We start from the raw sequence: 26,231 nt of genomic DNA, 5'->3' as shown, positions 1-26,231 counted from the left end.
TAGACTTTACCAGTACACTAGAATCTAAGTACACTCAAATCTGTACCTAGCAAACCTGGGAACACACTGAACATGCTCTCTTGCTAACTATAATTTCTTCACCTACTGCATCATATTTTCCTGATTCATTAACTGTCTTTGAAGAAGTTTTAAATTTTAAACCTTGGACCACAACATCCCCTCAAGAGCACTCCAGACAGCTGTCCACACAACCCTCTGGAGCTTCCATTCCTTTTGAACACCATATTTTTCCTCACTGTATTTCATATATTGGTTTCTACACATGATGAGTTTATCCAAAATGTAAATCATGAATTGGAAATATGTATAAAGGCCACATTCCTTATGGATGTTCTATAGTGGGTTGAATGGGGAACACTATTGTTGGATGTTTCATTTAACTATTATAAATTCCGTAGTAAATATTCTTCTAGTAAATAAAATCAACAAATATATGAAAAATGTTCAATATCTCTAGCAATGAGAGAAATGCAAATTAAAACTACATTGAGATTCCATCTCATTCCAGTCAGAATGGCAATTATCAAGAATACAAGTAACAATAAATGGCGAGGATGTGGGGGATACACTGCTGGTGGGACTGCAAATTAGTGCAACCATTATGGAAAGCAGTATGGAGATTCCTCAGAAAACTTGGGATGGAGCCACCATTTGGCCCAATTATCCCACTCCTCGGTGTTTACCCAAAGGACTTAAAATCAATGTTTATAGTAGGTCAATTCACAATAGCTGAAGTATGGAACCAAACTAGGTGCCCTTCAACAGAGGAATGTGTAAAGAAATTGTGGTACATATGAACAATGGAATATTACTCAGCCATAAAAAAAGAATTACTTTATGACTTTTGCTGGTAAATGGATGGAGCTGGAGACTATCATGATAGTGAAATAAGCCAATCCCAAAAAACCAAACGCAGAATGTTTTCTCTGATATGCAGATGCTCATTCACAATAATGGGGGTGGGCTAGGGAAGAATAGAGTTACTTTGGATTAGACATGGGGGAATGAAGGGAGGGGAGGGAGTATGGGGGTAGGAAGAAGAATGAATCAGACATTGTCACCCTATTTACACATATGATTACAGGACCAGTGTGATTCTGTATCCTGCACAACAGAAGAATGAGAAGTTATACTCCATTTATGTATGATGTGTCAATATGCATTTTACTGTCATGTACGACTAAATAGAACAAATAAAAAAGTTTTCTAGTTAAAGAACCTATAGGTACATCCTTAGGGTTGTTTTGTTTTGTTTTGTTTTGTTTTTTAATTGAAGTCATAGAATTGGCTGGTACTGTAATAAATGCATTAAGAAATAGGGGATCTAGTTAGGCACAGCAGCACACACCTGTAATCCCAGCAACTTGGGAGGCTGAGGCAGGAGGATCACAAGTACAAGGCCAGCCTGGGCAACTTAGTGAGACTACCACAAAAACAGATAAAAAGAAACGAAGAACATTAACATCAGGTAGATGGGGTCCAGGTACCAGCACTGTTCGCACAAGAGTAGTAACAGTATGATTCTGAAGGCAACGTGTTCCCATCACACAATCCGCTTCCTCTAAATGGAGACTCGGGGACCTAACAGACACTCCGTAGAAGCCCATCGTGTAGGGAAGGGCTCGCCATGACCGAGCATTCAGATGGGCACGCCAGCAGGTGACAAGGAAACGCGGGAGACCCAGAGTCGCGGGCAGCAGGCACAGGGATCCGAGGGGACGATTCCGGAGCCTGGGCCCACCTGCCAACTCGGCACGCCCCCCTTGGGCCTGCCCCACACTGGCTCTGCTCGGAGGTACTGTGCATGCTCGGGGCTGGAGGGCGTGTGCCCAGACTCGTGCACCATCACACACACCATCACCCTGATGCAGGCTCGGCAGAGGCTCAGCCTCTTGTGCAAGCCAACTGCCAATCACATCTAGGAGTGGTGCTGGGAAACTTCTCCAGAGAACTCCCCCACCCTGATAAAACGGGGCTCGCCAGGAGCGGCTGCCACCTCCGTTCTGGGGGCTTGCCTTCTTTCCTTTCTCTTCCAATAAACTCTGCCATACTTTTGCCAAGTTCTGTGTCTTGGTTGAAATCCTCTCTTGAGAGAACACAACGCAATCCCCAGAAACACAGAGTGGGATGAATATAATTTGGGGAACTTTTGCTTAATATCTGTGGAACGCTCTGGTGTACATGCAAACAGGCAGTGATAAACACACAAGGCAAACGGAGATTTAGGATCATCAAAAAGTAGATGAAAAATGAACGATATGATCCTCACTTTAAGGTAAAAGTGAACACCAAAAAGAAAACAGAAGGTATCTAAATGTAAGAGGCAGACAGAAAGCTGAAGATAGATAGATTTTAATTTCACAAGTCCAGAGAAAAAGAACATTGAAATAATTACAGGGAGAGGAGGGTAAGTGGCTAACAGAGCAAATGTCAGAAGAGGCACAGGCCTAAGGAGTCCTCGGAGCCTGTCCACGCAGCAGTCCCCACTGCCGACCACCATCTCAGGAGCGTACCTGGGGGCTCTGGGTCTTCTTCCATGTGTCGTCCAGCAGACAAAATATACTCCCCTCTACTTCTGGGGGGAGGGCAGGGGCTGCAAATCGTATGAAATTACACACAGAATTCTGCATAATGTCTGAATACATGCAGATTCTGTGAAAAATGTGCCATGGTGGTTAGCACATTCCCAAAATGGGTACAGGGACTGAACTCAGGGGCACTCGACCACTGAGTCACATCCCCAGTCCTACTGTGTATTTTATTTACAGACAGGTCTCACTGAGTTACTCAGCACCTCTCTTTTGCTGAGGCTGGCTTTGAACTTGCAATCCTCCTGCCTCAGCCTCCCAAGCTGCTGAGATGACAGGTGTGTGCCACTGTGCCTGGCTAAAAACCAACTTTTTATTATTGTTGCTTTTCTCTCTTAAATTTTAGCTTAAACCTTTCCTCCAAGGAACCTGAGGAGAAAGTTTAACAAGCTGGAGTCTTTGTTGGTTTTTCTTTTTTCTTTCTTTTTTTTTTTTTTTGCGGTGCTGAGGATTGAACCCAGGGCCTTGTGCTTGTGAGGCAAGCACTCTACCAGCTGAGCTACCTCCCCAGCCCAAGCTGGAGTCTTTGATTCCTTCCCCTAGCCTTGGCCAGCGGGTTAGGATAAACGCAGATACACACACTTGATCGTGCCAGTCACGGTTCCATACACTCAGGTGCGCTTTTCCTGGACGAAGGTAAGACTTCTCAGTAAAGGTGCATTTGATGTCGGTGTGCTATCACCAGGCAACGTTACGTATTGAAGAATCACTTCCTGACGGGTGAGAAGCATTTAAACAGAAAAGACTGTGAGCTAAGTGTAAAAGCTCGCTACCAAGACAAAAGGCTCTCAGCCCTGTGCGGGGAGTTCCCTGAAACTGCACGGCCTGGAGGAACCTGGAAGCTATTCGCGGTTGTGCAGAAGCGGCTCCTTTCAGCACCGCAGAGCGAGCCAGGCTGAGGGGATGACACCCGCAGCCCAGCCCGTGGTCACGCGTCCGCACGTCTGGTGGGTGTGAAGGCTCCCTGGGTGGCGGAAGGCTCATCGGCGAGGACAGACTTCAGGTGGCACTGTGCCCCGGTCTGCGTGGTCCTACGGAGCTGGCGTGCCTGTGCCAGGTCAGGGGCCTGTTGCAGCGACAGACCGTCACTCGGAACCCCGGCCCCCTCTCCTCAGCAGAGTGGGGCGCACGTCTTCTCCATTACCACTCTTGCTGCCTCTCCTCTTGAATTGATTTAACTGTCGCAATTTCTGCAACAGAAAATAGCAGTGTATCTTTCGTTGTGACTCTCATGATCCCCACAGAACATGACCACCCTGAGGATATTCTTCAGAAACAAACCTGGGACACTCAGAAAACCTGGCAAAATACTGCTGGTTACAGATGCCAACCCCTCCTGGTCCTTCGCCCTGTCTGGCTCTCCCTCCCCTACCTCTCCCTCTCATGTCACCAAAGACGGGACCCAGCCCTCCGATCATCCCCAGGATGCCGACAACCAGAAAACAAGTCATGCTTCTTCAAAGGAAGGAAATTCAAAGTAAGGAATATGCAAGAAATCCTCAAGAAATACCAGCAGATTTATAAAGATTCCCTCATAACAACTATCTTTAATCACATTTAATTTCTGCATATTATTTGACAGAATTACAATTATTTTTAATTTGTTCTCAGTTATATATAACAGTAGAGTGTGTCTGGACATATTATACATACATGGAGTATAACGTCCCACTCTTGTGGTTGGACATGCTGTGGAGTGTCACTGGTCACGTATTCATGTGAACACAGGAAAGTGGTGTCCGATTCACTCACTGCCTTTCCTACTCCCATCCTCCCACCCTTCCCTTCATTCCCCTTTATCTAATCAATGAACTTCTATTCTGCCCTCCAACCCCTTTGTTGTGTATTAGCATCCGCATATCAGAGAGAACATTTGACCTTTGGTTTTTTGGGACTGGCTTATTTCACTATCATGATTGTCTCCAGCTCCATCCATTTACCAGCAAGTCATAAAGTAATTCTTTTTTTATGGCTGAGTAATATTCCATTGTGCATATGTACCACATTTTCTTTATCCATTCATCTGTTGAAGGGCACCTAGGGTGGTTCCACAGTTTGGCTATTATGAATTGAGCTGCTATAAACACTGATGTGGCTGCATCACTGTAGTATGCTGATTTTAAGTCCTTTGGGTGTAAACCGAGGAGTGGGATAACTGGGTCCATTCCAAGTTTTCTGAGGAATCTCCACACTACTTTCCAGAGTGGTTTCACCAATTTGAAGCCCCACCAGCAATGTATGAGTGTGCCTTTTCCCCGCATCCTCACCAACACTTATTGTTGCTTATATTCTTGATAATTGCCATTCTGAGTGGAATGAGATGGAATCTCAGTGTAGTTTTAATTTGCATTTCTCTAATCCTAAGATGGTGAACATTTTTTCGTATGTTTGTTGACTCCTGTGAAGTACCTGTTCAATCCCTTTGCCCATTTATTGATTGGGTTATTTGGGGGTTTTGGTGTTAAGTTTTTTGAGTTCTTTATATATCCTGGAAATTAACATGCTGAGGTGCAAGTGGCAAAGATTTTCTCCCATTCTGTAGGCTCTCTTCATGTTCTTGATTGTTTCCTTTGCTGTGAAGAAGCTTTTTAGTTTGATTCCATCCCACTTATTGATTCTTGATTTTAGTTCTTGTGTTTCAGAAGCCTTGTTGAGGAAGTCGGTTTCTAAGCCAACATGACGGGGAGTTGAACCTACTTTTACTTCTAGTAGGTGTAGGGTCTCTGGTCTAGAGTCTAGACCCTTGTTCTACTTTTGAGTTGGGCTTCGTGCAGGGTGAGAGATAAGGGTTAAATTTCACTCTGCTACATATGCATTCCTGGTTTTCCCAGAGCCTTTCATTGAAGAGGCCACCTTTTCTCCAATCCACATTTATGGTGCCTTTGAGATGACCATATTTATATTAGTTTTTCTCTGTGTCTTCTATTCTGTTCCATTGGTCTTCATGTCTACTTTGGTATCAATATCATGCCATTTTTGTTACAATAGCTCTGTAGTATAGTCTGGTATTGTGATGCTTCCTGCTTCACTCTTCTTGCTAAGGATTGCTTTGGCTATTCTGGGCCTCTTATTTTTCCAAATGAATTTCATGATCGCTTTTTCTATTTCTATGAAGAACATCATTAGAATCTCAGTAGAAACTGCATTAATCTGTATAGCACCTTTGGTAGAATGACCATTTGACAATGTTAATTCTGCTGATCCAAGAGCATGGGACATCTTTCCATCTTCTAAGGTCATTTTAAATTTCTTCCTTCAGTGTTCTGCAGTTTGCATTGTAGAACTCTTTCACCTCTTTTGTTAGATTGATTCCCAAGTATTTTTTTGTTGAGGCTATTGTGAATGGGGGAGTTTTCCTATTTTTCTTTCAACGAATTCATCATTGGTATATACGAATGCAATTGATTTATGGGTGTTAATTTTATACCCCGCTACTTTGCTGAATTCGTGTATGAGTTCTAAAAATTTTCTGGTGGGGTGTTTTGAGTCTTCAAATATAGAATCATGTTGTCACCAAACAGGGATAGTGTGAGTTCTTCTTTTCATATTCCTATCCCTTTAACTTCTTTCTTTTGCCTAATTGCTCTGGCTAGAGTTTCCAGGACAATGTTGAATAGAAGTGGTGGAAGAGGACATCGCTGTCTTGTTCCAGTTTTCAGAGGGAGTGCTTTCAATTTTTCTCCATTTAGAAAGATGTTGGTCTTGGGTTTATCATATAAAGCTTTTACAATGTTCCTATTATCCCTAGTTTTTCTAGTTTTGAAGTGAATGTATGCTGTATTTTGTTAAATGCTTTTTCTGCTTCTATTGATATATCCTATCACCACCATCCTTAATCACATTTAATTTTACATATTTTTGGTAGAACTACACTAATTATTAACAGATATTTAATGTGAAATCATCTTTTTGGTCAAAACATTCCTGAATAGGTACCCTGTGAATCAGGAAATAATAAATGGAATGGCATCAAATTAAAAAGCTTCTGCACAGCAAAGGAAACACAGGGCAGAGACAGCCTGCAGTGTAAGAAAACCTTTGCTAGCTACTCTTCCAAGAGAGTATTAATATCCAGAATATGCAAAGAACCCCAGAAACTCAATCAATAAATGGCCAAATGAAATGGACATTTCCCACAGTAGTAGTACAAATGGCCAACAATAACATGAAAATGAGTGTTCAACATTTTAGCTATCAGGGACATCAAATCAAAACTACACCAAATTTCTTCTCACACTAGTGAGAATGACTACTGTCAAGAATACATAAGAAATACTGGTGAGGAGGCAGAAGAACCCAACTGAGACAATCAGGCCTTCCCCATTCATCCCGCCAGTGTGGTGCTTTCCTGGTTACTCTTCTCATTTTGAACCATCCCCTCACGTTCCAGGAATAAGTCCTACTTGGTCATGAGGCACCATCCACATAATGTGCTACTGAATTCAGTTTGCTTGTATCTGCATCAACAGTCAGAAGACACTGATCCCCACGTGTGGGGTTTTTTTCCTACTGTTTTTGTTTGTAGTATTCATCCAATTTGGTATCCAGGTAAGTTGTGCTCTTTGGAATAAGTTAGAAAATATCCTCCCCTCTTCAGTTTTTAGAAAAGTTTGAAAAGGACTGGTACTGTTGAAATATTTGATAGAATTCATGCCTGAAGCTTTCGAACCTGAACATCTCTTTCTTGAGAAGTTCTGGACTACTGATTCAATCTCCTCACTGCAGGTCTGTTCAGATCTTCTATTTCTTCATGATTCAGTCTTGGCAGGCTGTGAAGGGTAGATCCAAAGGTGGGCAGGACATTTTGTGCCACAAGATCTTCTCCAGAATAATGTTCTTGATTCACACAACACCTGAACATATCAATAATGTCATCGTAGTCCTTAAAAGGACTGTGATTTCCAGGAGTTCCGACAGTACTAACACATACCACAGTTTAATTCCCATAAATCATAGTTTTATAAAGCTTTTAAGGAGAATGGTTCAAATTTCATGAGTAAAAATAATAAATTAGAAAACAAAATAAAGGCAGGATACAGGGCTTCGCTGCCGATCCCGCTGCAGCCTGGCTCTGGTGAGAGTCTCGGTGAGACCCGTAAGGCCGCCAGCCTCGGAGACATGACGCTTCCAGCTGAAGGTGCTGAGAAGCTGATTTGGGTACCCGAGTGAGCAGTGCATCATCAACATGGATCCAACAGCCGAACCGGAACTGGAACTGGAACCAGAACCCGAACCCGAATTAAAAAGACAAAGGATCGCTTCAGAAACAGCGGAGCCGGAGCAGAAGCTGCCCCGAAACAATCTGAAGAGGAAAAGATGCAAGAAAAACAGACAAGCAATGAAGGGCACACTGATTTCAAGTCCCCCGACTTGGGGTCAGATCAAGAACCTGACAGACAAAGCTGAGAATGTGATTGAGAGTCAGGGCGTCCCTGTGACACCAGCTACCATGTTTATGGCAATGCTGGCCGTTGTAAGTTGTCAGTCATCTGCAGTCGCATCAGATACCAATTCCAACACCTCCAAGTAGACATGCATCGGTTGCAATTAAAAAGTAAGAAAGGGGGACATGTGGAGAGCAGATCAGCACCCCCCACCCCCGACCCATCATCGGCTGATCCTGTGGTATCGGCAAAAACCAAGCCTGGGAAACCTTCCTGATCCTGTGGTATCGGCAAAAACCAAGCCTGGGAAACCTTCCTTGCCAAAAAGGCAAGGATGTTAACAGATGCTAAGAGTTATCAGACATTCCGTACAATGGGCTTCCTGTGTGCAGCTGGATGTTCCTGGTATTGCAACATTAGGATAACTGCAGAAATGTTTTTAGTTTAACTTTAGTGCACCAAAGAAGCCTCTTGATAACTCATGAGACTTGAGCAACTTACAATGCCCCTATAGTTGAACTTCCTCCATCAGAGTGCAGTGTGTCACCTGGCCGCAGCTTTACTTGAAAATGTCTGTTTTTTCTCCATCTCCCGTCGTCCCTACTTGAGATCCTTTGTTGATGCTGGGTGCATTGGGACAGACCACTTTCTTCTACATTAATGCATGCTTCAAGTTTACGCAAGTTTGTCTCTACAGAAGCGATAAGAAAAATCTCTGTTCAGGGAAAAGTTAGCTTTTCTCCTTCATTTCTGGCAGTCCTTCCTAAAAGGTCATATGTTATAATTCTTAAGTAATTCTTATTGAGTTCCCAAGAACCCAGTCTTCCAATTAGACTTGCTTTTGCTATTGACTTTGCAGAAGTTCCTGCACAGCATTTTTTTAAACTTTATAGTTAGAAATAATTTAAAATTTTCAGAAAAGTTATGATAAAGAACTCCTGAATTCTTAGATGCAGCAATTAAAAAAGTATATTTTTAGTTGTGGATGAACCCAGCACCTTTATTTTTATGTAGTGCTGAGGATTGAACCCAGTGCATCACATGTTAGGCAAACGCTTTACTTCTAGAGCCACAACCCCAGCCCAGGTTCACAAATTAACATTTTAATACACTTAAATTCTGTGTACTGCAGGCCTCCTATTTATATTTATTAAATATTCTAAAACAGTTATCCCTTATTTCAATGTGAATTTCTAAGAACAAAGATCCTTCTACTAGGGTGTCTTTTATCAAAATAAAGATGTTTGACATTGATATAATAAAGTTCATATTCTGAAAAAAAAAAAACAAAATAAAAAATAAAACAAGGTTTAACTTTTAAGAAAAAAATTAGATGCCAATTTTTTTGCAAGAAAAACTTCCTCTAACATGAAATCATTCCAAACTAACACCAACCTTCATCTAAGATTTTTACTATTACCATCAACCAAAACAAAAATTTTCTGTCTGATGACTGTTTTACAATTTGATTTTTTTAATAAGTGAGCAAAAAGAACAAAATTTTGACTTTTAAAGATTAAGAAATAAGTTTCCTCAAAACACCTAATGCTTTCCAACCTCAGAGTCTTTCTACTAACTGTTCCAAAGTTTGATGTGTACTCAAATTGCCTTTTCCCCCATGAAAACAATACTTTCCGATATCAAAGTACCAATCGTAATAGAATCAAAGATATTTTTACTATTACGTGTTAAGACACTCATGTCCTGTTTTTCCCCAAAATGCACCTTAGTCCCTCTGCAGACAGAGGCAACAGTTCTTTTTTTTTCTGTTCAACTTATACTACTGAGCGCCATCCATGAACGTGGCATTAATAAACTGTGGCACGCATCCAGTGGAATTCTCCACAGCAAGGCAATGTGTGAGGCCCATCACCCACACAGATGCACTCACGTCAGTGCAGCTAGCACAGAAGCAAGTCACAAAGAACGTGAGCACTCGGATCCCACTCCAAACAAACCAGGCGGTGCACAGATCCACAGTTAAGAGGTACAATCGTGGAAGGAAGGAAGCAACCTGGAAATCAAGCAGCAGCAAGGCAGGTCAGCAGGGGCAGTGGTGGGAAATGGGGCTGCGGGGAGGCGAGGCTGGCTTGCTGCTGGTCTTCAAGTCACACAGACATTCCATGCGCACTGCCAACCCCAGCAATAAGCCACACACACACACACTCAGGAAAGAATCAACAATGACACTGCTTTCATGGACAGTAGCATCTTAGAAACAGGATAAAATCCCTGATTTTTGTGACCATTAGAATTCATGTCCCATGCACATGATGTGCAGCCATTTTAAAAAATAAAAAATAAGCCCACTGCACCGTGATACTCAAAACGGGGTCTTCTGCTTTTTCTCACTACATGACAATATTCCGAAAACTGCTGGACGTGGCGCACACTGAGGCATCACACATCAGAACCAGACGGTCAGCCACCCCAGTTGCCGCTTCCCATCCTGCACAGAGGAGATGGGATCTGGTCATCTTCTTCGTATTGGTAACATGTACTCCAGGTAACTAACTGCCAGGGAAGTCTGGAAAATAAACTTCACTCCAGTGAGTCGCATACTACCTGAGGCCCGAGATGAAAATATTCCCAGCCACGCCCCTGGAGATCCAGATGGAAAGCCTCTGATCTCACTGTTTAAGTGTCCCCTAGTGATCCTTATGATCAAGTCAAATCTGGAAAGCGCTCTTCTCTACCACAGATAAGCAAGTGGCATACCGATTCATCCTTGCCAGCCAATGCACAGGGGACAGAGGGCCAAATCAGAGTAGAAAGAAAAAGAAAAGCAGAAATAGGAACTAACAAAAATACAATTCATGAGCTTCTCTAATCCCCTGCTGTCACCAGAGCCAAAGGCTGCCAACCCCAGCAATAAGCCACACACACAAGGAAAAGACAATTAACAATGACACTGCTTTCATGGACTTAGGCACCATTTAGGGAAATAGGATAAAATCCTGGTTTTCGCGGTCATTAGAATTCACGCCCGGTGCACATGAGCACCCGTCTGCTGACCCGGAACGCTTGGGTTTCCTGATGCTGCCCACCATGCCCCACTACCCCACACTGACAGAGCACTGGACTCTGTGCCAGCCACTCGCCTGACCTGAGAGTTCCTCCTTTTAGTCCTCAAAAAAAAAAAAAAAACCTTTAAAATAAAAAACAAAGCAGGGGAAAGTCACTTTACTGTCATTCTGTCTGTCACATTCTAGGGGACTCGGAGTTCTCTGCACAAATGCCATGGCCGTGCTGAAGAAAAGGGCCTCTCCCGTGCTCGCCATCTCCATCCCCATTCGCTTCCTTTACCTACACACAAGCTGAGCGGCTCGACCCTCGGGCAGTCTGGGTGAGTGAGCACGAAGTCCAGCCCGCGTTCATGCCATCGCCCCTGGTGACACCCCTGTTCTCTGAATACGCCCACAGCACTGTCCTTAGCCTTCTCCTGGACACACTCCTCTCCCTTGGCACCAAGTGCAGACCGTCCACACACCTGCCGGGCCTCATTCCTCACCGAGCTGCCACTGCTCATAACACTTACTACTTTCTATCATTTTCGTGTTATTTTGTCATTTAAGGTCCCTAAGTACAAAAAAATACATTCTTCAAAGACACAAATCTTTATGTGTATACAAATAGTGCCAAGTATGTATTAGGTGCTTCATGTTTATAGGATGAATTCGAACTCAGCCTCTCTATACATAGAACCTCTGAATGTAGTCATATGTTAAATGAGCTAAAAAAAATTTAAGACTGTAACATTAAAAATGTTTTCTGCAAGGTCAGGGATACAGCTTAGAGACAGAGCCCTTGCCTGGCATGTGCAAAGCTCTGGGTTTGGTCCCATCCTGATCAAAAATAAATCAAAAACTGTTTCCATTACAGACAGGCACAGTGGTATATACATGCAGTCCCAGCTACTTAGGAGGCTAATGTTGGAGGATCATTTGAGTCTAGGAGTTAGAGGCCAGACTGGACAACATAGTAAGACACAGGCTCAAGAAGGGGAAAAAAAGGTGGAAAGAGTTTTAAGTATGCATTAAAAATATATATAACTTCTATAAACAAAATAATCTGTTGATGCACATAAACCCTGGATGGTGGGATTTTATATGCTTTTTATCTTCTTTATACTCACCTGTGTGCTTCAGAATAAGAAAAAAAAAGAAACTTTCTAAAGTCTATTTCATTTTATATAACATATACTAAACAAAATACCAAATACACAGAAATCTTAACAAATCTGTTCCACCTGTTCAAGTTTTTAAGTGTGCACTGCTTTTACAAAACACAGAAAACCATGAAATAAAATGAGCAAGCAACCAAGTTCTTGACTCCCAAGCCTATTCACAATCTGGAGGAGATGGAACAATTTCTTTTGAAGTGAAATAGCAAAACAAGAGTGAAAAGGGAGCAGATCTTGGGAAAAGAGTACACAAACTGAGCTGTCACTTTCTCTCTGTAAGTACTCAGCTACACCCACACTGCAGTCCTCACAGTCACCACTGTGGCCACAAAGGTCAAACTTGCAGCCACCTGGGTTCATGGCATGTGCATTAGGTGACACTCTACCACCAAAGGTGACAGCTTAATTAGTTGTGACATCATGGATCCAGCATCCCAACTCCTACTGACAAGGAACACTCTGCTGAGTTCAAAAGGCATAACCAAATCAATACCAAAATCTCAAATTCTAGATCCATCTCCTGGAACCTCTCCAGATACCAATTCTGTATCACTCAGTCTGATCATGAGACAAACCATAAGTATATTAAAGGGACGTTTTATATAAATAATTATTAAACTGCAACAGGATAGTAAAATGCAGAGATAAGAAGAGAAGCAGAGGGGCAGGAGAGAAGGATTCCAGAGGGGCATGTGGAAGCTTCGGGAAGTGAGGGTCGAGTTCATCAGCTTAGTTACCATACTGGTTTCATAGCTATAAAAATGTCAGAACTCATCAAGGTATGTACTGAAAATACACAAAGCTTATTCTGTATCTATCACAATCAACACAGCTGTTCCTAATTTTTTAAGAAAAATAATTATTACACTATGACTGAGGGAGATACGCAACAGGGTGAGCTTGGAGGAGAGGTCCTTCCCCGAGGGAGGCTGGAATCAGCCCTCACTGGAGCTTGCGAGGTGCAGCACACCAGGTAACAAGAACTTCACCAGGCTGACTGGAACAGGCTGGTCCAAGATGCCAGGAAGGAGACCACCTGTGACGCAGGCCAGCCAGGGCTGCAGGGCAGGCACAGAGGTGGTCAGGACAGCTGTGGGAACAGGCCTGCAGAGTGCAGTCCTGCAGTGGGCCCAGGAGACAGTGCCCCTGGTGCAGGCCAGCCAGGGGTGGAGGGTGTGCACCCAGACGCAGCAAGGCACTGCAGGCATGAGGCCTGGAGTCCACGGTGTCCACCTCAAAAGGGCTACGGCAAAGCGGTCACCAGGGCTGAGCTGTGAGGATGTTGAGGGACTGTCGTTCCGCGCACATGACAGACACACACCACTGGAGACCCCACCTGCCTAAAGGCCACGCAGCAGGAGCAGGAAAACCCACAACCTGGATTACAGAAACTGGGGAGAAAGACCCACACTCCTTAGAAAGCTCCTGAGACACCTTGCCTCCTGTGGCATCCAATAAAGTTTGCCATTGTGTTCTTCGTGAAGAAGGAATGTTTAAAGTCTGTTACCAAAGAGCAGGTATTGAAGAGTGAGTGTGGAGCAGAGAAGCAATGAAGAAAGGGTACAGCTGTCTGTCCCCTGTCAGTGAGAGAAGGCAGTCTCTCGCCTACCAACAGGGGAGAAATGAGGTGAATCACCGCCATTGGTGGGTCATCAGGAGAAGCATCTGAAACAGCAACCACGGTCTCCTGGTAGTACCATTTAGTTTTAAGTCACACAAATTTTTGTTCTAGTCTAGGCTATTATCCAACAGTTTTTAAAATAAAAATGTCTTCAATCATACAATTCCATAGCCCCTTCCTCCATTCCAAAGCCAGCAATGACACATGGATTCCTTCCCACAATACATTATTCCAAACCCTCATTTGCATCCCTCTTGCATTTTTAAGGAACCCTGTGATTATACTGGGTCCATCTGGATAATCCAGGATAATCTCCCTTGCCCCCAATACTTAGCTTAATCAAACAAGCGAAGTTCTTTCTGCCACAGGAGGTAACACACGCGCAGTTCCAGGTACTATGAAGTGGACATCTTTCTCCTAAGGAGGTAAGGCACGTGCAGTTCCAGGTACTGTGAAGTGGACATCTTTCTCCTAAGGAGGTAACGCACGCGCAGTTCCAGGTACTGTGAAGTGGACATCCTTCTCCTAAGGAGGTAACGCACACGCAGTTCCAGGTACTATGAAGTGGACGTCTTTGGGAGATATCATTATTCTATCTACTGTAGTCATTGTCCCATTTGTCATCAAAATTCCTATTTATTTATATCATATGAAATCATGGGCTACTGTTTTAGTCTTATTTGTAAGATTGGAATTGTTCACATTTCAATCTATTTATAATGATATTTTAGAGCTGAGTAGTTGAAAACATATTTCAAGGAAAACTAAAAAAGTAAACTAATGTATATTAATGATCATTTTTATGTTCAAATCAGCTTCCATTCCAATTTTATCTTTACTATTCATGGATCTCTGAACCAGACTGTGATAAATACGGTTAATCCCCAAGGCTTTCTCCACAACATCATCACAAAAAATAAGAATTTTTAAATAAAATATGTACTGACACTTCCTCCAAGTTTAAGAAAAACGAAAGGCCCCGTATGCTTTTAAAATGGTCAGCAAACGTAACATGATGCTGGAAATGAAAGGGTGAAGTTCTGGGCACTCCCTCCAGCCCTGTGCTGAAAGGTCGCCCCACAACTCTCGGCACCCAGGATGAGTGGACACATCCACACCAAAGGACCCAGGGCCGCACCTTCCACTGTCTCGCGGACCCTCATGACATTGTCTGCACAGTAAAAAATAAAGCAGAAGACCAGGACAAGCGATTGATGTTGCACACAAAATCACTGCGTCGTATACTCCACTGACGAACAGTCCAAAGGCTGAACTGGGAAAACTTCACGTACAGCACCATTCAAAAGAAGAAGGTCCGGAGTAAAGTTCACAGACTTGCACACAGACAACCACGAAGCACAAAACACTGGAGACTCAATACTGTTAAGACAGCAGTACTGGCCAAACCTACCAATTCAATGTATCACCTATCAGCATTCCAATGACCCTTACTGCCCACAGACAAAAGTCAATCCTCAAATTCACATGGAAATGCGAAGGACCTGGAATAAGCATAAACAATTTATAAAGTGAGGAACAAAGCAGGTGGACTTACACTTCTGAACTCAAGATTTAGTGCTACAAAGCTGCAACAATGAAACAGCACAGGACCACCACGGGGGCACGGACATACGTGGACCAAAGGACGGGACCTGAGCGTCTAGAGATAAACCCAGATTATCTAGACACCTGGTTTTCAATAAAGGTGCCAAGACCAGTGAGCACTCTCCAATAAGCAGCACTGGACAACTGGACATTCATGTGCAAGAAATGCGCTCGTCACCCTAACTCAGCCATGGAGAGAACCAGACACCCTGGGAAGGACGGAGGTGTGACAGGAGTGACCACCAGACATGCTGGGAAGGACTGACGTGTGACACGAGTGACCACCAGACACGCTGGGAAGGACGGAGGTATGGCAGGAGTGACCACCAGACACCCTGGGAAGGACTGACATGTGACCTGAGTGACCACCAGACATGCTGGGAAGGACTGAGGTGTGATCTGAGTGGCCACCAGACATGGTGGGAAGGACTGAGGTGTGACACAATTGACCACCAGGCACCTGGTGATAAGGCAGCGAGGCATTAAAGGCCAGGTCCCCCAAGCCTCCAAATGCCCAGCTGGAGCGAGGCTCCACAGTGGGGTGATAAAATGTGTTGACACTGGACAGAGCGGTGCTTTAAAATGGTTAATTTTATGTTATGTGAATTTCAACTCAAACAATTTTTCAATAAAAAAGCAGTTAACATTTATAATTTGGACCCGGGTTGTAGCTCGGTGGTGGAGCACTTGCCTAGCACGCGTGAGGCACTGGGTTCGAGCCTCGGCACCACACAAACAATAAGTAAAATAAAGGTATTGTGTCCATCCACCACTAAAAAATATTTTTAAAAGAACATTTATTTATAATTCATGTTGGACAAAAGTGTAAGTTCCAGACACAGTTCTTCCTGTAGAAGGTCAAACATATGAATCACACAAAGAGTAAAGAATTCTTCAACATTTACCAAAGTGTTTTATATCTAAGCAAAAGAAGTTCAATTCCTTTTGTCTCTCATGACTTCATTTGGAAATACTCAGGTACCAGTTCCTCAGTGGGATTATTTCAATCCCTCTACAAGGTTTAACCGGGCGTCCTAACCATTAGAAATCCCTCAAACTTCAACAAATCTCTAACTCCTTAGAAACGATTCTAAACCAGATTCTCAGAGCTGACCGGGAGTTCTTTCACGCCAGTGAGAAAACACTGCGACGTGAGTTGTCTTCGGTCTATATAATGGACTATGAACACTTGCAGCCTTTAATGTCTGTCTCGTGAACACTGATACCCTAAAAACACAAAACAACAACGTTCCTCAGTCTTCAGTTAAAAGTCTGATCTGCTCAAGAAAAGTCAACCTCGTTGAAAGAACCAGAAATTACAAAAATGTCTCCACAGGTCACCTAAGTGACAGACAAAGGCCTGATGCCATGACTGCCTGAGTACACGCCCCACAGACGAGGAGCTCTCAGAACAGCGGGAGCGCAGGACCAGCTGCTCGTCTGTCCACGGCGGGGTCTGGCCGTCTACTCCCTCTCCAGCCTCTCCTGGGCGCCTTCTCCTTCCCCCAGGAACAGAACTGAAGGTTGCTCTTCACCACTCCCACCATCCCGCAGGCCACGCGGCTGACCCTGTCCACCTAGCTCATGCACAGTGACCACAGGCAGGGACCAAGTGTGCTAAGGTGAGCGCAGGATCACGACTAACGTGAGCATTATCAGGGTCCAAGACACCATGGCTTGTTTTTCCCTCTCCCGAGGGTAGAGAGGAAAATATGTCTATGGTTTCCTGTATTTGGCTGTGGTGGCTCTATTCTAAAAAATTACAAAGCAGTCTTATTAACGAATAGGACCAAACATAAATTTTGTAGACACTTTTAAAACATCTAGTTTATTAACTATAAGGATAAATTTAACTTTACCCTTACTCAATGGAAGGCCATATTTGCTCTATATTATCTCTAATATTAGTACAACAGGCATTTTATAAGAAATCTTAAAAGTGGATTTTTTTAAAAACTGGAAAATTCCAATCACCTCATTACAGATGAGGAAATGAACTCAGAGGTGAAGTTATTTGTGCAAAGTCCCCGGTTCACTGGTGGGCACATCCCCTAGAGTTGACAATTCTGGCTGTGCCGTTATAACCTTATTTCCGTTCCAAGCTCAAAGACAAGCAAGTGAAGCCATTCACAGCACCTTCCCTCCCCGCCAGGCCCCCAGCTCAGTGAGCACACAGCTGGGGGGCTGCTGCGGTCAGAGCTCCCTCCAGATCCAGCCCCTGCCCGAGCACCGCGCCTCCTCCCTGTAGGAACACGTGCTGTGTACCTGCATCTGCTGAGCACTAAAGGCTCTCTTATTTCAAAGGTCTAGCTACTCATCAGTTCAGGTGACAAAGAGGAGATGACCAAGTAAACCGGGCAGCGACAGAACAAGCCACGGCAGGCAGCCGGGCAGTGCGGAGGAAGCCAAGGCCCAGGTCCCTTGCAACAGCGCTCTGCTCAGCCGCTCCAGTCTGCTATCATTCCTCGCTACCTGCTTGAAGCGTCCGACTCACGAACACACAGTAGACAAAACTGACTACGAAAACGCACTGGATTTCCCCCACGAGAAGACAAATACCACCAGGGCAACGGTCTCTGTCTCCTCAGTTCACCGATGTACTCTGAGTGCCTATGACAGTGTTTGACGTGGAAGAACTTAATACATATTTGTTGGTGAAAGAAAGCAATAGAAAAACTCGAACGGTAGGACCCAAAAAATGCTTCTGAGCATGGTGTCACAAGGCACAGAGACCTTTCCTCAGCCCTCATGCTCAAAAACATGACATTTCATTTGCCAGCTACTCAGGTCTAACACGACAGAAAACTAAAAATAATTCAGAGATGCACAGATTTTACTGCTTAATTTAACATCACGCCCTACCCAACTGCACCAAACCCCAGAAAACCTGCCAAGAAAAGAGCCTGCAGGCCCTGTACGACTTGTCCTGAGCCTGATTTCAAGTGTAAAAGGCCATCCAGATGTTGTGTTTTCTTTCTTACCATCGGTCCTGGGACTCTGTTTTTCCCCCTTCCTTAAGATAATGATGATAGGAGTGTGGGGGGCACACCTGTAATTCCAGCAACTCGGAGGTTGAGGCAGGAGGATCCAAGCTCCAGGACAGCCTCCACAACTTCACAAGGCCCTCAGCAACTCAGCGAGACCCTGCCTCAAAATAGAAAGGGCTGGGGATGTGGTGCAATGGTTAAGCACCCCTGGGCTCAATCCCTGGTACCATAAAAAGATAATGATGATAACAGAGACATCACAATTACTCTCTACCAAGTCCCAGGCACGTCTCATAAATAAATCTGATATTTGAAACAAATCTCAAAATTGTATCAATTAATACCTAAAAATTATATATTAAAAAATATCACATACAAAATCCTCAGTCTGGCACGTGAGGAGCTCCAGGATCTGCACCTCTCGCTTTACCAGCGGTTCCCTAAACGCACAATCACGGATGCTGTCTTCCTACCTCCACAGCAGTGCCACCTGGGCTAGTGTGCCCCATCCTCTTCCAATCGCCAACCGGCTTTCAAACGGCCACATCCTCAACAGAGGAGGCGTGAGGCATCTCACGCGCTGAACGCAGTGTCTGCTGCGTAACAATCTCTGACTCCCCAGAACTGCGTCAGGAGTGACGGAAAACGAGTTTACCCGAAGTCACCAGCAAGTTAAGAATCCACAGCAGCCCAAGAGCATTCTGTATTTTTAAATGAAATATGACAACAGGGGCCAGTTTTAGACAGCCAAGAGACTGAGGTTCAACTTCCAGCTCCTCCAACTCCCTGTATGAGCTCAGCCAGTCATGGATCTGGGATGCCCTTGTCTCCCCACCTAGAACACGTTGGTAATCATGATATCTTCCACAGGGAAGCCTCAGGATCATGCTGAACAACACAAAGCACCAAGAAAGGTATTGGCCCACAGCAAACTATCGTACTCTTCTGCTGTTGCTTATATGCTGACATAAACTTTGACAATACCAATCAAATGCTTTCATTGTTCTCAGATCAATGTGCAGTTTAAAAATACTATATTTTTACATATGTTCAATAAATATCTACACAAGATAAGAATTTTTTAACCATGATTCACCGTCATGCTTTATTAAAAGGAATTCACTTGTCTACTAATTCTGTTTCCTCTTCTGAGAAACTAAGGATGTTTGCCGACGTTCTCCCTCTCCCATGCGACCCGTCAGGCTGAGTGCTGCTCTCACTCAAACTGGCTGTCTCCTGCTAGAAGTACTGCTTCAGAGAGCCCTGAATGCCCAGAATCATACCTCTTATTTAAAAGGCAATCATTTTTAGGTCCAACAACAGGAAGTAAGCTTACTAAATATTTGCCCAACCCACTTCATTTCACAAAACTTTATGGCAGGAACCACAAACCACAAAATGCCTGGCTATCCAACTCAACTGAGAGATCTAACCCTAACCCTGCCGTCATGCCCTGAGTTCTACCCTCACCACTAAAATGTGTGCTAGAAAAGCTGACATGATACTCCGGGATGCCGAGTACAAAGTATCAAGGGAGGTGCGCCGAATGCTGGCATCTAAACAGGCCCCACCAAAATGTGTGCAAGAAGTAACAAGGGTGAATAAGAACTTGCCCCAAATCCTTCAGTATCAAACCTCCCAAGCCAAAGTTTTACCTACAGGATCTACATTATACATGGAGACATCAAACTAGCTGACTTCACAGGAAGAGGTTTAAAATATATGCATGTGTCTGCACATATGTATGACAGCTGTTTTTCCTTACACAGAAGGAGGACCTGCACTTCTACCCAAACAATTAAAATGTTAAAGGCCTAACTCTGCAACAGACTACTTTACACGCATGTATCTGCACATACATGACAGCTGTTTTTCCTTACACAGAAGGAGGACCTGCACTTCCATCCAAACAATTAAAAACTTAAAGGCCTAACTGCAACAGACATACTTTATTCCACTTGATCCTCACAACTCTTTCCTTATTTATAGATAATGTCACAGAACTGGTAAGTGGCAGAGCTGAACCTAGCCTGACTCGCAAATTCTGGATCTGATATTTTGAAACATTTGTTTTTGCCATAATACGATAATGTGCGTTATATTTACATCTTCATCTTGACACACACATTTTTTTAAAAATCTGAAACAAAAGCTTCATGAACTAATTTTTACTCTTACTCCTTAAGATGTCCTCTGACAGTTATTTTTTCTTTCTTTTTCTTCTTTTCTTTTAGTGCCTACATCAACACACTAAGTTGATTCCAAAATCCATTAACAAATTCCTAGGGACCAGAATTCAGCACTGCACACTTCTTAACTTCTGCTTAAGCTACTACAGTCCAGTTGTGTTACTTTGAAATGGAGCTATCTCCTCAGTCCATTAAAAACTGTCCTTAAAACAGATTAGACCCTTGAAAGCCCTTCCTTAAATCTTGATCTATCTGCTTCTCTTTTTACTCATTTGCATTGTGTCAAAAAAGTGCCGGTGTTCCTCTCGGAGAACAATACATCTTTGTTAAAAGGAATGCATTAGTCGCACTGTTCCTGCTACATCACCGAGGAACAGGGACAGCCAAGCAGGTTTAGGGTAACAACAGAGTCAGCAGCTGCCCACGGTGCTGAAACTCAGGATGACACCATAGTTTTGGAAATGTACTTCTGCCGGATTAGGACAAATAGAGGAATTTACCAAAAGCAATTGGAGAGCATGTTGTGGCTGCTCCAAAGTTGCATGACTGCTTCTGGTACACCCTTCGCTGGGCTGCGAGGCGCGCCCACGCCCTCTCTGGGCAGAGCTCTTCACCATGCAGGTCAGCTCAGTGAGCATCCTGGCGCAGGTGCGACTGCCCGAGGTCAGGGACGCAGACTCTGGCCTAGCGGGGTCACGTCCCGGCCTGCAAGCTGGGCATTTAAGGAGAGGAAAAGAGGATCGAGTAAAGAGAAAGGAAGTGACTGCCTTTTATCCTTTTGTTCCAAAGACAAGAAAGGTCCCGTAACTAAAGTCAAGGAGTTTCGCCCGAGGACTCTGCGGCAAGTGCTGGAGCAGGAGCAGCCTCCAGCATCACCCGGGCTCCGGCCGCCCGGAAGGCACCGCGGGAGGCGGAACGACCGCCCGACAGCTCGGGGCGCACGCAGGCGGGGCTCGCGTCCTCCGGCAGCGCGGCTCTCCCTCCGCAGGGGGCCGCGCGGCCGGCTCGGGGCACCGCCGGGACCGGGCGCCGCCGAGACCCGGCCGGCCCGCGCCGGAGCCCCGCGGCAGCCGGGCGTGCTCCCCGCCAGGCGCCCGGAGCAGGACGCCGCTTACCTGGAGGCCGGCCGGAACCGCTCGCGGGCCGCGTCGCTGCGGGAGGCGCCGCTACCCAGACTTCATGACTGAGCGCGCGCCGAGCACGGCCCGCGGCGCAGCGGCGCGACGGCACCGGCCGGGCGGAAGTCCCGCCCCGCGCGCCCCATTGGCCCGCGCCCGGAGGCGGGGAGCCGCCATTGGTCCGCGGCGCTGCCCGTCAGGGCGCCGAGCCCCCGCCCGCGCGGCCCGGCTGGAGAAGCGCCCAGTCCGCCAGTCCCGCTCGGGGCCGCGTGACCGTCTCCGCTGCCGGGTCGGGGCGCGGGGCGGCGGCGGCGGGAGGCTCCCGGCTGGACCCGCCGGCCTCCGCCGGGCCCTCCCCGGGTCCGCCCGCGCGGCCCGCGGCTGCGACCTGCCGAGGGCGGCCAGGCCGGGGAGCCCGCGCCCCGGGACGGCGCCCTGCCCGGCGTCCCGCTCCCTCCGGGCGGGCGGGTCGGGGCCGCGGGCGCCCGGCCTGTGGCTTCCTAAAGAGGAAATGCAAGCGCGAGGCCGTCCCGCCGCCGGGCCCGCGCCGTCCTCCGCGTCCGAGTGTCCAGGACTCGCGACGGTCGGGACCCAGGTCTGCCTGGTTCTGTGTTAGGAAACCACGGACTAAAGTCGGCGCGGGCACCGCTGTTCGCCCGGCGCGATGGGTGTTAATGCCCGAAATACCGCTGTACGCACTTTGGGGAAATCATCTCTGGCTGGTTTCCATATTAAATCAGATTTCTTACACCAAAAAAGTGAAAGAAGTTTGCATTTCATAGTTAAAAGGCACAGAAGAGCTCTGCTAATTTCTTGCAGGCACTTCTGACTTCAGTCTGTCTTCAGATTGTAATGGGCGATGATCCTTCAGTTACAAACAAGACTGTGTTATGTGCCGTGCATTCAGGCACATTCTGGTACACCTTGCGGAAACATACATCTCACCGTTTGCGTTGAACGGAGGTAAATGTACTGATTTTTTAAAATGTGGACAAGGCCGTAAGATTGGCATGTGGTCTAGGCGTAGGATTGGCATATTCCTTGATGATGTCTTTCAGAACACGAGGGGTTGATAGGGCACATGATACTAACACACCATTAATTATCTCCCTGTGAAACAAATAAAAGGAAGTGAGCATTCTGACTTTGTGTCCGACAGTCTTTTGTTTGTTTAGGCAATGCTGGGGATTGAACCCAAGCCTCCCATCAGCTAGACGGTGCTCAACCACTGAACTACACCTCCAACCCCAAGAGTTTGTGTTCTTATGTTTCCTAAGAAGTACAGACAACATGTAAACATGGTTGTAGAATTGCCTGCTTTCGAAATATTGTAAGAGCAACCACAAAAAAAGAACTAAATACCCAATTACTTGTGTAAAATAACTTAGAAGTAGTTTTCCCTAAATATGGAAAAGAATGTAGACAGTCTTTGTTAAGTACTGAAAATAATCAAACATTAAATAATTAAACAAAAAAATAAAATTATTCCGTGATGATGGGGACAGTGATGTCCTCTCAAGGGACACCACACTGACACAGTCCGGTGCTTCCACCTTCTGGGGCTGCTCCTGCCCCATCAGCTCCTCCCAGGAGGAGCAGCAGACAGACGACCTCACCATGTCTGGTGGGTGCTGCGCCTGCTTCTCACTTCCTTTTTTCCCAGAGGTACAGACTACAGATTGGCCACTTCCTGTGTGACTGGGACCTCCCGAACCTACTATGAGGTGTTCTGTGTGAAAACTATGGAGTGACTTCTGGATTACTGAATTTGAAAGGGAACTTTGGAGTACTTCGCATGTGCTGGGGAAGGTGCCGAACACAGGGAAAACGGCCTGTCTTTAACTGACGTTCTCTTGCTTGGGCTCAATCCTGCACTGCTTCCTGTGATAGGAAAAATGTAAACTAGGAAGGAAAGTGCTATGCATAAAATTAAATACTGCCCAAATTAGTTTTAAAGATAAGGGCTAAGGAACTTGGAGAAAAGGTAACTGTTTCAAGTGATTGACAAAGATTACATGGAAAGAAGCAAAGTCATGGTCCAGGGTGAGAAGAGCAGATGAAGCACAGCAGGGAAAGCTAACCGCAGGGGAGAGGCCCCCAGTGTGAGTGCAGGGCCTGGGCAGCCAGGGGCAGAGGGAGGCCGAGGGAGGAGCACAGACAGACAGCAGGGCGCCTCCCGCTGACCTGGCTCCTGTTGGTTTTGTGGAGATGGTGAAGACCCCCCCCTTGGTAATCAAGAACACAGCAGCCAACTCAGGCAAGTGTAGCCCCGCTGTGCACACAGTAGTAAATGGGGACAACGGATGCCTCAGGGAGACTGTGTGAAGCAGCAGGGTCCTGTGTCACAGAAAGAGGGTGAACAGGCCACGGGCGAACAGTTACGGGGTCCCTTCTCCAAGGAGAGTCTCCAACAAGTCGGGTCCTGGGATGGCAGGGGCACATAGGGAGCAGAACTGTCCCTGCCCTGATGGAGCCTCAGGGACACCACCTTCACACACAGTCATGGGACGCAGTTGCCTCAGGAGCCTGGGGAGGCCATGCAGACTGAGCTCAAGGCCCTGAGTCACTCTCCAGGCAGCCGGTGGGGACAGGCCTGCTGAGCAGGTGTGGGAAGGCCCTGGGCAAGCGGTTCCTGGATGAGCTACTGTTGTGCCCAGTGTCTCGAGACTCCACAAAGACCACCAGAGACCACGATCAATGCAAGCAACAAAGAGTCATTTATTAGCAAGCTCGAGCCTGGTCCTCCGCGCACTCGGTAACCGGTGACACTAAGAGGCCCCGAGCCCATGTTTAGCAGGATTTTTATAATGAAAGGCAAGCAGTTTTACAGTGCTCTTTTTGATTGGTTAACATATAAAATTGCATACCAAGTATGTTATCTTAAGTTCTAGGTCACTCTGACCACCGAGAGGAGGGTGGTCGTTATTTTTAAGTTCGCTTTTGTATCAGCAAAGTTTGCTTTGGGGTCAGCCTGACCACTAGGGGAAGGGTGGTCGGCCACCTGGCCTTTACAGACAAAATAAGGGACGAAAATACTTTGCGGCTTTTCTGAGGGGTTGAGGGCAGTTTGGGAAAAGCCTCATATTTACACAAGTGCAGGCTTTTTCTATCTTTTCACTACCTGTGGAGCCACCTGTCAGCTCTAGAACTGTGTGGGTGGGATGGCACTGTGGTCACCCTGGGAACAACAGACGCTGTCCTGCATGTTTTATGTGTCCTATGGCTCACTAAATTCCTAGACCACACACATACAAAGATTTTTATCATAATGAAGAATAGAGTCCATAAAGAATCCATATGCATCTGAAGTAGGCAAATTTGAAAAAATACCAAATAGAACTTCTAATAATGGATTCAGGGAATTTTGGGCTAAAGATTAGAAAAGACTCCCACTTCTTTGCCAGGTTCCAAATCAATGAAAAGCTTCATTTTTTCAGATGTTAAGTGAAAAGCTCAGAACAAGGAAACAAGTATTTGTTTTCAACAAAGTTCATTTACAAGGAGTCGAGAAAGATCAGACAAAAGTCTGTTAAAGATTAAATGATCAGCCGGGCTTGGTGGTGCACGCCTGTAATTCCAATAGCTCTGGAGGCTGAGACAGGGGGATTACCAGTTCAAAGACAGTCACGAGGCCCTAAGCAACTCAGTGAGACTCTGACTCTAGATGAAATACAAGATAGGACTGGCCACTGAGGTGGCTCAGTGTTCAAGCACCCTTGAGTTCAATCCCTGCCCCACAAAAAAAAGATTGAATGACTAGGGGCTAGGGTCATAGCTCAGTGGTAGAGCACTCACCTAGCATGTGTGGGGCACTGGGTTCGATCCTCAGCACCACATAAAAATAAATAAACAAAATAAAGGTCCACTGACAACTAAAAAAAAGAAAAAAAGGTTAAATGAATAAATAAACTCTCACAGTTTTACATGAGATGAGATGATTCCCTCACATCCAAGGTGACTGACATGCAATTTCAACTTTTTCTTTCTTTTCTGTGGTATTGAGAGGCAGTATTCCTTTATTTGCTGACAAGGGTATTGTAAAATAAGCAGGCAAAAATCCAGGTGACACCATGTAGTGTAAACAGGGGAGAACTCACAGGAAGGTGGGCCAATACGATCATCCGGGGAAACAGTTCAGCATTATGTAGAAAGGCTGAAAGAGGGATTTTTCTAAATACAGCAATTCACTTCAGGGAAGATACCCTAGGGAAATACAAAATAAATTCAGATGTAGACACAGCATAGCAAAATTTAAAGACAATAAAAGGCAACCAGAAATTCTTAAACAGAAAGAAAAAGGTAGAATACAACAGAATGGCAGCTGGTTTAGTAATAACCACAAAAGAAACTAGAATTCAATGAAATTATATGTTCAAATACTAAAATAAAATGCTTGTGCTGTCAGTGTAGAAGTGTATGCCCAGTTAAGCATTTAAAAATAAGGGACAGCGGCAGAGCGCTTGCCTAGCGCGCATCAGTGTCGCCACCTGTGGCAACAGTGTCGCCGCCCGTGGCAACAATCTCCGGTAATTTGT

General features: G+C 45.4%; 1 protein-coding gene across 4 annotated transcripts in view; it reads right to left on the bottom strand.

The window, feature by feature from the left end:
- The window catches only part of Rnf13 (ring finger protein 13), a 149,403-nt gene extending 127,590 nt beyond the window's left edge, over positions 1-21,813 (bottom strand). The window contains exons 1-2 of one of the 4 annotated variants that reach the window (XM_047563017.1): positions 21,694-21,794; positions 21,079-21,290 (exon numbers count right to left, since the gene is read on the bottom strand). In XM_047563017.1, the coding sequence (XP_047418973.1) occupies positions 21,079-21,216 (138 nt within the window). In that variant the 5' untranslated portion in view covers positions 21,217-21,290; positions 21,694-21,794. Of the gene's footprint in view, positions 1-8,494; positions 8,839-21,078; positions 21,291-21,693 lie in introns of those variants that run through there. The other 3 variants (XM_047563016.1, XM_047563018.1, XM_047563019.1) reach the window with 3 other exon arrangements.
- Positions 21,814-26,231: the final 4,418 nt, after the last annotated feature.

Source organism: Sciurus carolinensis, chromosome 9, assembly GCF_902686445.1.
Source record: "Sciurus carolinensis chromosome 9, mSciCar1.2, whole genome shotgun sequence".
Taxonomy (NCBI): Eukaryota; Metazoa; Chordata; class Mammalia; order Rodentia; family Sciuridae; genus Sciurus; species Sciurus carolinensis.
This window is presented reverse-complemented; position numbering and strand designations above follow the sequence as displayed.